The sequence below is a fragment of the Lepisosteus platostomus genome, chromosome 11, assembly GCF_059453375.1.
Source record: "Lepisosteus platostomus isolate fLepPlt1 chromosome 11, fLepPlt1.hap1, whole genome shotgun sequence".
In the NCBI taxonomy this organism is placed as follows: Eukaryota; Metazoa; Chordata; class Actinopteri; order Semionotiformes; family Lepisosteidae; genus Lepisosteus; species Lepisosteus platostomus.
In genome coordinates this window covers 27,260,761-27,273,258 of record NC_142621.1, presented here as the reverse complement: position 1 = coordinate 27,273,258, position 12,498 = coordinate 27,260,761, and the positions used below count along the sequence as shown (strand labels likewise).

At 37.6% G+C, this 12,498-nt stretch overlaps 1 protein-coding gene across 4 annotated transcripts in view; it reads left to right on the top strand.

The window, feature by feature from the left end:
• Positions 1-12,498, top strand: part of spata6 (spermatogenesis associated 6) — a 41,540-nt gene that overhangs the window by 11,205 nt on the left and 17,837 nt on the right. For 3 of the 4 annotated variants that reach the window (XM_088598966.1, XM_088598968.1, XM_088598967.1), the window contains exons 7-10: positions 9-269; positions 6,397-6,496; positions 6,965-7,005; positions 8,068-8,252. In XM_088598966.1, the coding sequence (XP_088455092.1) occupies positions 9-269; positions 6,397-6,496; positions 6,965-7,005; positions 8,068-8,252 (587 nt within the window). The remainder of the gene's footprint in view (positions 1-8; positions 270-6,396; positions 6,497-6,964; positions 7,006-8,067; positions 8,253-12,498) is intronic. The other variant, XM_088598969.1, reaches the window with a different exon arrangement.

Below are 12,498 nucleotides of genomic sequence, written 5' to 3'. Positions count from 1 at the left end.
TTCTTCAGCCCCGTCGTTCCACGCCATTGAAACCCCGCTCTGGCAGGGGAATAAAGAAGAGCCCTTGCTCGGCGGACCAGCAGAGCCCTTCAGTCTGTCGGTACGAGCAGCCGACGGTGGCTTCCCAGTCACGGTCCCCCTCTCCGTACACGAACAGACGTATGTGCGAGCTGTCAGAGGAGGCCAGCCAGCGACTCAGTCACCTAAACCTCGGGCCCTACAGGTTCAAGAAAGAAACGGACAGCCAGCCTCCCTTCGTGGTGCGAAACGTGGGTCTTAACTCTTTAGTCCTTCGTCTTGGTCAGTCTGCTTAGCATGATCTGCTGCCTCTGAAACGACACAGGTGTTATTGAGTTGTTCCAGGAAGAAAAGTGATTTAAAAGCAAGAATCTTCATTATCCGAAAGGGGGCAGCAGCAAACAATATGAAGAGACCCAAAAACAAACTATGCACTTGTACATACACAAAAGAATGGTTTGTTAAACTAGGATATAACAAGAGGTATAATGAGAACTGTAACCTATCTATTTTTAATTTGGGAAATCTGTGTCTGCATTCTGAGGGGACTAATTGGAATTAATTAAACAAAGGCCATGAAGGGCCCTCTAGAAAGGAAATGCTGTACACAAAACCTTTCCTTTCACAATGCTGTACACAAACCTGACATAGTTTGACTATACTCCCCAATTTGTCCTTACTAGTCCTTGATTAAGATTCTCAAATCAAGAAATCAGGGTAATTAAAGTAGATTCAATAAAAGGCTGATAAAACTGATAAAACATGAACAACAAATGAATTATCAACCTTAAAATGTTTAAGCTTCCTTTAATAAAACTAGAAGCTGTTCCCCCTTTCTGCCATCTCTTTAGTGATTCAGCCCTGATGCAGGTTTGAGTGGGGGGTCTGAGCGTTCCTCCTTAAATCAATTGCCATGTCTTTTATCTTAGAAACTTCAAAGTTTTGTTCACACCAAGTGGCAAATTCATCTACCACTGGCCCATGGCCCATCATCTGCTTGCTACAAATGAACAATAACTACCATGTGAGGTAATTTAGAATTTAGGACTTTTTCTGAGGAAATGTTTATACTGTTGATTATGTTATAAAGAATTACAATTTAGGGAACCTTATTCCAAAATGAGTTAGAACCAGTTCTTAAAAGTTAAAATGCATCTTTGGGCAAGGTAGGGGTGAAAGAGACTATTGCTGTCTCATATTCATTCTTAACCCTGGGAATTAAAATAAGGCAATCATTTCCTTTCCTTAAATACATTTTCTACATTTGTACTTTGTAGAGAAGCAGTGATTTTGATTATAAATTTTACATTCATAAATGGTTGTACAATTTAAAACAAAACTTAACACAAAATAACCTTTTCTGCTTTGATGCAGATCTAAATTAATTGGCCAACTGTGTTAGGTAACAGTTAGGGCTGGAGAAACTGTGGTTTCAAATCTCAGGTGAGACGTTACACCAGTAGGGTTGCATCACTAAATGGCTATACATGGAAGTCATCAGTGTGTTCTCATTTTACCCGTCTAATCTGAAATTATTAGTTTTCTTTATATTCATTTAGCATGTCAATAGTAATGGCTGCACAAATTGACAAAGAATGACATGGAGCACAGACCTTGGTGTGGTCAATTGACCTGTAAAACCGATACAAATTAAAGGACTTTTAAAATAACACAGGAGAGTTGTATATTGGATTCTAAAAACAATGCTGTATCTCATTATCCATTTTTGAAGACTTAAAAAATTGCCAACAGTTTTCATATAGAGGGGCACGAACGAACCCATGCCTCCTTAAATCTTTTGGGAAAGAGAAGTCTGCTGGATGGCCGCTGGTCTTTATCAGTTGGTCTTATACCTTGCTTCACTCACCCTTGAAATAAGAGTGATGTAGATGTTTCATGAATGGTTTGTAATTCCACAACCGGTCTCCAACCATTTCTCATCTTTCAGATGGATAGGAATAATAGATGCATGAATAGAATTCTGCTGTGGTGGAAGTATTGCTAGTGACAGAACAGGAATTGAAAAGAGCAAAGCAAAATCCTTTATTAAGGAGCATTTCCTTGCTTTTATGAAAAGATGCATGTCTTTTTAAAATCTTTGGGGGTGAGGAATGTGGACTGAAAAGATGGTTATTTCACTTGTTTTAATGAGAAAACTTGGGATCATGCTTGGCAATTAAGGAGTAATAAATCAAACAAGAGTGAATACAACTAATAACTCTTCAGCAAGTATTTCTTTATTTTTCAAGTGTAAGATCAATCTACACTTAAGCAGATTTATCAAAAAAATCAGTTTACATTGTTTGCTGCTTCAGTCTGGGCCAAATTTAACAGCATGATATTTACTGCCATATCAGCGGAACCTTTTGGCCTAAAACTGAAAGGAAATAAATACACCGAGATTTTATTTTATCTCCCTGGATCATACCACTTCGATTTCCAAGTCTTATTTCAAGATAATTACCCCTCTTCTCCATATCTGCATTACTCAGACATCCATGAGTTTTAAGATTAGTCAGTCACTTTAAAGAAGCCACAATAACAAAACTTTTCAGTCTTAATTAAACTAGTTGGTTTGGCACTAGTTCCTGAGAAACAAGGCTGTTGGTGTCTAAGAATTTGACTACATACTCTCTGGTGCAGAAAGCCAGATCTATTTCCTACATTTGCAGATATAGATTATATTGTTAGGGCTTTTTTTTAATTTTTGTAAGCTTTAATGGCAAATGTCTAGAATAAACTCCACCCCTACCAAAGTGGTGGTGTGTGCAGTAACTTAAGTTGAATTTAAGAGGGTAGTAGGCAGTGCTCTGTATAAGTGACACACATCAAGTAATAGAAGAATGCAGATTATATAACCAATGGATCTGCTCCATATTTATTGCAAACTTCATATCTAGTGTATAGATAGCAGGATGATTTGGAGCGATCTGTGCTTGATTTTAAAGGAAGACAGAGGCCATTTCTGTCACACTTACCTTTAGTTTGTGTATAGAGTGTACTTGTACAAGCAAGCCACACATTGTTGCATTGCTTTGTTCATTGCTTTGTGTATTACAAGTAGATCATATTGGATGTTGAAAAAAAAACAACATTTTGCTGTCAATTTATTAAGCTAGAGAACACTTCCAGCTAACCTTCATAAATTTTGTTTGGTTCAGAGATAGGATGCTTGATTCCTTGTCTACAAAGATAAATAAGGAGCACAGCGGTGAGATGCTTTGTGTGTGCATTGATCATGAACTGTAAATAGCAGCGACAGAAATTATCTCTGTGGTATCCTTCTATATTAGGCTCAGGACATTGGGTACATTCTTCATACACTGCACACTCATTATGTAGTTTCAGAAACCTCATAAAATATGAAGTTGTGTGTTGTTTTGCTTATAATTAGGTGTAGTAAACCCTTTATTTATTTCTTCCTTATAGCACAGCACCTTCTTTCCTTTTTATCACAACGCATTATATTTCGTATTTAAATTTTCACATATTGTTATCCTTCATGCAAGATTCTAATATAATGTGGAACACTTCAATAATTCAGTTAAAATGATAAAAGAGGCTACACAGTGGTTCAGTCATCAAAGACTCTTGTCTGGAGCTCATGTTGAACTCTGAATCCTGGAGTTGTGAGTTTGGGCCTGGTTCATGTCATTATCGTGACGTGACCAGAATTTACCAAGCAGTGGCACTGTTGTTAGAGCAGCACCAGGGTAAAGTTGGGATTACTCTCAGCTTTCCAGAAAACTGCACCCTACCAGGACCCCACAATCATGCAGAGACATCAGTGGGATATGAACAAAATCAGGCACTGTGGAGTTACAGCGTGTCAAATGATGGATAATCCTGGACTTGGGCACTTTGGAAGAGCGTCTACATCTGTCATTCTCTCCTTAGCCACACAGAACTTGATGCCAGAGAAATTAGTCTTGAAACCAATTGGCAATTCCCAATTGGGTTGTTACAAATTTGGAACAGTAGGTTATCTTTTTATTATATATTATGTATTTACCTTACTGTACTGAATACAGTAGTGGAAGTCGAATTAACTTGGAGGTTGCTTCAGTAAACTTTCCACTTTATTGTTCTTCTTAAACACTTAAAAGAGTGAAATTACTTTTACCCCATTTTGTTTGGATTAATTTTAATTTAGGCCTATGACTCTCTTTTTTTTAATATCTGGCCTGGAATTAAATGAGAAAGTCCTTGGGTGTAAATATCAAACAGTCCATGTTATTAAAAAGATTTGAATGTGTTAGAGAGATATTTTAGAATGGCATTTTATAAAATATAGCCTTTAAAAATGAACGTTTTAAAATAAATCTCGGGGCTGCAATTAACCTAGGTAATTAGAAGTCAAACCCTAATTAACAAAACAGTTCATTAATGAAGAAGCTTAGCCGAGCGAATGCATTATCGATGTGTGTTTAAAGTGTGTGCACTTGTTTATGAGCAAGCAAATAGCTCATTTCATTACTGAGAGTGATAATATTGCCGTTTAATTGGTGTGCTGCCTTTTTAATTGAAGCCAGTGGCAGTTATATAAGCACCTGTATTCAGTGGGAAAACTGAGCTGCTGTTCAAAAAACGTCGTCTCCTATTACCCTTTAAGTTCTTTCAGAAAGATAACAGGTATTAATTTTTTTAATGAAAGATTGATAATGAGGGTTCGTTAAACATAGTCTTCAGTGCTTTGTAAAATTGTTGATATACTGGGAGTTATGATAAAGTCCTTTGCAGTAGTAAATCCAAAAAGGCTGAAATTTATCCATTTTTGTTGCATTAATTGAGTCCAAGACTACTGGACATTAGTGTTTCACAGGTTAACCACCAGCAGTGTTGATTGGGTGGACTGGAGCATCAATTAAGGTGAAGCTTCTATACTACGTCCTCCTTGAGTCCAGTGCACTAGAAGTATACATTTGTACATAAATGTCGATTGTGTTCCCTTTTGCACTGATTAATATTAAATTAATTTGACCACCAATTTAATGTACCCGGGCTGGTTACACCAGCACAAGATTATGCAATCTTCAAAATTATGTATTACCTATAGGAAGATAACTAACTTTCTAGTGATCCTTAACAAAGAGCAAAGCTTCGGCTAAGCTGTCTGCATTTCTAGCTACTGTACCTGCTACCTAAGCATTTCATTGCTCTCGTGCATATGACAAATGAACTGAACTGAATATCAGGAAAAAATGCATTTTTAAAATGTATGCAATGTACTGTATTGATGCAGCTCACAATTAAATATCTTGAAATGCCGTAGGGTGTGCTTAATGGGAGAAGAACAAAGTGCATGCAGGAATGAATATTTCTTCAGAGATCACGCACTGTACTAATATTATTTTAATGAACATCTAATGCTGAAAAGACAAAGATCAGGATGTGACCAGGTGTAATACTGGATATTTTGTTAAAATATTTTTGCTGATAAATACCCATAAAACCTTTCCTATTATTCATTTTCTTTGCAGAAAGTTATTTGATTTAGTAAATTGCTCTGTTTTTTATGGTTTAGTTGCATGTCAATATAAATGTCCAGGTATACCCAATTCCAGTGTCACACCCAGATGAACATTTCATTCTGGCATATGGATATTTTAAGACAAGCAGTAAATGTCCAATGGATGTTAAACATCTAAAAAGATATTTGCTGCGAGCAAAGGAACATCCACTCAAGTGCACAAAAACCTGAAAAGACACTGATCTGACAGTTAACTCTGAAGCAATGTTTGCAGTCATATTCTGCATCTTTGGCAAACTTTTGTCTGCAGAAGCATGCCTGCTTGAAGAAACACAGAATGTGTGCTGTGCATGACCAGTCTTTGAAGTCAGCTGTCAAAAATTAGCAGATGTCAATGGACATCAGGTAATGATGCTTGTAGTCCATATATTACTTCAAGCTCGGGCTACGATCATGAGCTGATAATGACCAGGACATAAGCATTTGTGCAAAACAATGGGCCAGGCTATGAGCTAGCGAAGAGTACCCTTCGTTTTTGGATGCCAATCGTCTGGAAGCCGTGAGATTGTAGTATTATTTGTGGAAGCTGCATCACACTTTCTTTTGCTGTTCTGCGTGTAGTGTAAGGAATGACAAAAGGCTTCACATAGCAGGATTTAGAGTGAAGCATGCACTATCCTCAAGATTCCTTCTACATGAGCATAACTGGGAGATGATTAATACTCAGATTTCAGAATTGATAGGTATAAAAGTTCCACACTTTTTTATTCTTCTGACATATTTCCTGTAGCAATTGGTTAAAGGAATCAAAATAATTTTCCTGTAATTATATTGGTAAATATTGCTTAAACTAAAGGTTCTTTTCCTTGCACCACTACTAAGGTGCTGATTTTTTTTTCTTGTTCCAGGTTAGTAGTAAGCAGACATCCTCGATGAACGACTCTCTGTCTTACCGCACCCCATCCACAAAGAAATCCCTGCGAACACCAGGACTGAATGTTTGTGAAGGTGTGTCTGTGTTTGAAGTAAAACATTTATTGACTGTCTCCACTCACAAGTGAATGTGGATATCGTTAATTACTGCACCTATCATTTTATTGTCACTTCTGCATTCTAAATCGAGAGCAACCACTGTCAATGAATGTGAAAATGAAGCATATAAACATTGCTTGCAAAACAGGCTTGGTTGCGCAATATTGAGAAATCTGATATTTCATTTGATTAAAGCGTTCCAATTTGCTAAAACATACTACTAAAACATTTTTTCTTTTTGCTTTTCAATGTAAAATTAACCTCTACTTTTTCCTTTGTATGTGAAGTTGTGTACTGTACACTCAGTTCCATTCCTAATTTATGATAATTCAAGGAGAAGGATACTACATGCTTGAAATTCCAAACTTAACAAAACAGTGTTTTGATTAGCTTTCAGAAGGTACTCTTTTTTTAAAACACCTTATATATTTTTTCTTTCTACAGATCCCTCTCTCCTTGGCAGCTACAGACCGAAGACTACTAGAGTGAGTTTCCAGTATGCTTTCGGTTTTAGTTGGTAACCAGGATTTCAGAAGGAAAACTTGTTAATGTGCATGAATGATGTAAATGGGTATTAATAAACTCTTACCATTTCACAGTGCTGAAAAAGGTGTAACTGTTTAAAAAAACTTATGGTTCCACCTTCTGCATATATAAAATCAAAATCAATAGCCATGGACAGCTGTTTTGCCCGTGTTGGGGCATCAGCATGCCATTACTAAATATCACCGGTGAAAAAGACATGTAGTATATTGGTGTCTTGCAAGAAGCATGTTTCAGTTTTATGGTGCATTTTAACAGCATGTACTCAAAAGATGGTGGCACAATGAGCTAATTAACATGCAGTCACATAATACATAGCTACTGCATGCTGTTTAAACCTGAAAAGTTTTGCAAATCTATATTGGCAAAATATAATGTGAGGGCAAGTGAAAATGCAAATATTTTGAATGAAAAAGTGGAAATAAATGTGACAGATTCAGTCACAAAAATGTTATGTGCATGAGCATCTGATTGGCTTATTTTAACCTAACTAATTTACCAAAGCATAAAATATTACAAGCTAGTGTTGCCCTATCAAGACAGTGTACATGCACTAGATACAATACTGCTTACACAGGTAGCACCCCAAATAGAAAGTAAAGGACAAGACAGCCTCCAATTCATGATTCTGCCATCACTTTCATACTAGTGAGAAGGATCTTATCCTCTTGGTCACACAATTGTTTCATAGCCAACCAGGGATTTGGTCAAAGAATTCCTGCAAATTGTTTGCCTGCCTACTGGAATACAAGCGAAAGCTTGTATGTGTCGCAATTGCCTGACATCATTGTAATGGTATTTGTGCCAGTAGCCTCACATACATCAACATTGTCTACTGGACCAGCACGCCTTTTTTTAATCCAGTGTATTATGGCTGTATTTCACAAGGCCGACTTATGCACTTCCATTTTGTTCTTGATCCCACAGCAGGGAAATCGTCTAATTTTCTGTGGGCCTTTGAGATCTCCCTCCTTGCTCTGCGGCTCAGCCCTAACTCTTTCCAGGTTATCGCAGAGCCCCAGGAGGGATACAGGCTCAGGCCCTCCAGGGCCATGTCTGAAGACACCAGCCTTGAGACTGCAGGTATATGCCGTAGACCCAGGAGGCAACTGAAAGCACATTCCACTCCCTTGTCCACTGTGAAGACTCCCCCGAGCCCTCTGCTGAATCGATCTTCCCTGAGAGAGAGGTACAGTAATGCTTCACTAGTCAATGAAACATCCCCCCGTGTCCCATGATACCCTTACTCTCGTCTGCAATCCAGACCTCAGGTTAAGTGATTTCTGGCTATATAGCTTTAATAGCTATTCAAAATATCATTTTGGTGTTTTGAGAATTGCTTCAACAAGTAGTGATTTGTGCCTTCAGTGCTATTGTCTAGAGATCACTGGTCTTGATTTCAGTTGTGCCAGTAGTTGACTGTGTAGTGCAGTGGTTCTCGGTCCAAAAAGTTTAAGTACCACCCCTAATCCAACCAAAGCATCCAAGTACCACCTACAAGTCATCATCTCATAGGAACCCCAGAAATTCTCAATGACCAACATGAGTGCGTGTGCACACACACTCACACATACATATAATAAATATTATAATAATAAACTTTGTTTGATATAAAAAATATGACTTCTCAAAGTGTTTTACAGAAAAAAAAAACAACAACAAATAAAAATAAAAAAGCACCATTTCAGTGAGAGGGGTGAGCCTGTTTAGTCGAGCAAAGCAGATGTGAATTAATTTTTCGAGCCTTGATACAATTCACAACAGTCTAACAGATTTTAAATTGTCAGGCATTTTCTTGATGGCAAAGGTCTCCCGGTGGATGTTGCAATGCATCCATTAATTTCTGGAGCAAAATCTCTAATTCGTGCAACTACACCGCTGTGTCGGCTTGTCATTGCTCTAGCACCGTCTGTACAAACTCCGACACATTTTATCTAGTCTATCCCATTCTCTTCGATAAATTCATTCAAAAGCTGAAATAAGTGCTCTCCTGTAGTTCCTGTGGGTAGCGGCTTACAATACAGAAAGTCCTCACGGGACGTACCCTCAAACTCGTATCTAACGTAAACGAGCAAATTGGCCAAATCCACTACAGACTCATCTAATTGCAGTGAAAAACATCTGCTCATCTTAACGTGCTCTGTCAGCGTACTTTTGATATAAGCCTTCATTTCAATAATTCTGTGAATGACTGTGTCTTTCAGGGGGGGCAGGAGGTCGAGCTGTTTAGCAGCTTTTTCTCCACACATAATAGTGTGGGGCTTACCTGCTTTAGCAATCCGCAAACTTGCATTTTTCCACGTTTCCGTTTTTATTTCAGTGTTTATTTTAAGTTTTTATTTCATGCGCATGGGAGAGAAACACAGAGAAGCTCGGTGTATTTTCCTCAAATTAACTTAGAACAGTTCTTAAATATTTTTCTGTTATTTTTCACGCTTTCCTGTGCTCACAAGATTACCAGCGTTCATAGCACGCATTTCTATGCATTCCTGTGTTTACGACGTTGGCATTGTTCCAAAATCACGCACATTCTCCTACCTCCCTATTTGCTGGAGATACAGTAGCTTTTTTAAAATATAATTGGTCACTTGCGTCCGTAGCACGCATTCCTATAGAGTGGTATAGAATTACAGAGTATCTCTTGTGTCCACTAAAGTATTAGCGCGCACTGTATCGTAGTACGTAGGGTGCGTATTCGACACGTATAAAAATACAAAATATGAAAACCCGTCCCGATTTTTCAGCGCACACAACACAGTTCCAGGGTCATTTGGCGTACCATCTGGCGGCACGCCACGTACCACTGCAGGTACGCGTACCACAGTTTGAGAACCACTGGTGTAGTGGTTCACAATTGTCTGAGCATTACTGTGGTTAACTAAGCTCAGTGTATATTAAAGATACCCCCACACCTGTCACCTTGTGTTTTCAGTTGAATCAGATGTTTCATGTACTGTAGTTCTGCTTTTCATACCATGGCCCACAACAAGAGAATTAGCAATAGGCCTTGGCAGTTCTGTGGCTTTATCACTGCTGTGCGGGTACTGAGAATGTAAGGACAAAAACCTGTCCTTTCCAAATCAAATCGGCTTGAAAAACGCTCCTGATTCTCTAAAGATAAATTTGTTTGCATCCAGTCAGAAAATATAGGTTCCTCTCAAGGAACGTAGACATTGGAGAAAAACGTTAACAGTACATCGCAATTTCTAAAACAGCATAAACTATAAAAGCAGTTACGTATCTGCAGTCCAACTCCAGACCATTCAGTCTGTTCTGGTTTGGTCACTTTTACAGGCAACCGAAGTAAGTAATTAAACCAAATTTCAAATTTATGTTAATTTGCTGGTTGTGCCAAAGTTTCAGTTCTATTATCAGCTTGGAAGTTGTGGTATTTCAGTATCCCTGTCTTCTTGGTCATATTCAACTACAGGCCATTTTTCACAGATGTCACATCTCTGCATACCCTTTGTTTCCCTAGCTCCTTTAGATAAATGGGTTACTATTTTATCTCCATCAGAATCAATGGATCAGGGTGTGACAAATTCTTTAATCGCACTGTTGCTATTTGCTTTTATCTCATATAGGAATAATTCTAGTTTGAGTGCATCAACATTTCCCTGACTTTTACAGCTGTCCTCTGGGAATAATGCAATTACATATAAGTGGCTTAATGATGCGTAATTAAAAACATCAATTAGATGTCGTATTTTTAATTTTTTGTTCTTTATGCTTTCCTCTTACACTGCTGGATTTAGTGATTACAGTCTCTGTTGAGGAGACTATGAGGGGTGTAGGCTTTTTTAAAAAGTATAATAGCATTAAAAAAGCATAGTAGCCTTAAAAAAATATAATACTTTTGCTGCCTGGGTCAAATCACACAACCAGTTTTTATGTGATTCTGAAATTTGTCATTCTCAGACTGAAACGATTTCCATTTTGTTAACAGATGGAAGGCAGGGAGGGGAGCTCATACCTTATCCCATTTGAATTTCCAATAATGAATTATTGGCTCAATCTCAACCTTATGAAAACACACAAACAAATAAAAGAGGTTGTATAAGTCAGATCTTTATTTCGATCACAATAGGCTACTGAAATGTGTTTCCCCTTTCTTGAAATTACAGGATCTGATGTCTTGTCATGTTTGTTCATCACTTTTTTTAAAAAAAAAGGACAGAGAGAAAACAAACTAAAATAGTATTGATTGTGTTTCAGCAAGATTGGTGTGAATGCATTTGACCCAACAAGCGGTTTAATAAATTCTGAGATACCTTGCAATTGATCTGAGCTCTGCAAGCTAAAACTGCATGTTTTTTTCACTTCATTGTAAACATTAAAATCAATAGACAATTTTAAACTGATAAAAAACTGAGAAATCTATGATCTTCCTTCCATAAATTGAAAACGCGACAAAAGTCATAAGCCTGGAGATTAAAGCAAGTTTATCATATTCTGGCTACAGTAAAGCACGATTTTGGAAATCTCTGATGGAAGAGGAAATGACAGAAACGTGTTACCCTCATTGAGTTGTGGTGCTTTTTTTCTCCATTATTTTAACTCATGCTGTGGTTACATTAAGCCATTTTTATAATGAAATGATATGAGTAACACAGTACAAAGATTAACACCTTATGGTCAACATAAACGTTTTAAAAAGGTTTCCAGCAAAAGAAGGATTTTTTGTCCATGGTTGATTTTTTCCTAACCAGCTAATCAGGTAGCTGCAGGCTTCAGTTTGAAAAACATCTTCTTTTATACATGTATAAAAGAAAACAGTGTATTACACAGTGCTGCCACTCAAAAGAATGGTGCTAACAGAATAGGTGCAAAACCATAAAACTTGATCAAGGGAGTGAGTATGTACCGTGTTATTGAACAGTGTGTAAATGGAAGATAAAGAGGCTAGAATCCTGACTGGAGGGTTTGTGGGTTCAAATCCCAGGGGGACACCACTGCTGTACCCTTGAGCAAGATGCTTTACCCAGACTGCTCAGGCAGTTTAAATTAATACCGAATTGAGTCTGTGAAAAGAAAAATATAGGTAAAGGGAACCCTGTGATGCTTGGATACAAGAGTCAGCTTTGTACAATATATTACAAACGTAAACAAATACTGTTTATAAAATATCAATTGATTCAAAATAATACTGTACCCTCAGGAAAGTGTTTTTCTAATGTGAAAATTGGAGACCCAAAACTGTAGAACACAATATCTACAACAGCTGTTCCTAATGTATGAGTAAAGAGGACCTTTTTGTTGGGACACTCAGTTAAGAAAATTCTATTTGAATTACCCAGCGTTCTCTCTGACTTCTTTCACGTGCTCTTTTATCTCCCACTGCCCAGATTGGAGTACGTAGCAACAATGTGTACTATCTGCTAGCTTTGTGGTATCTGTTCCAAATTGTCTGTAAGACTATGCTTATTATACAAAGC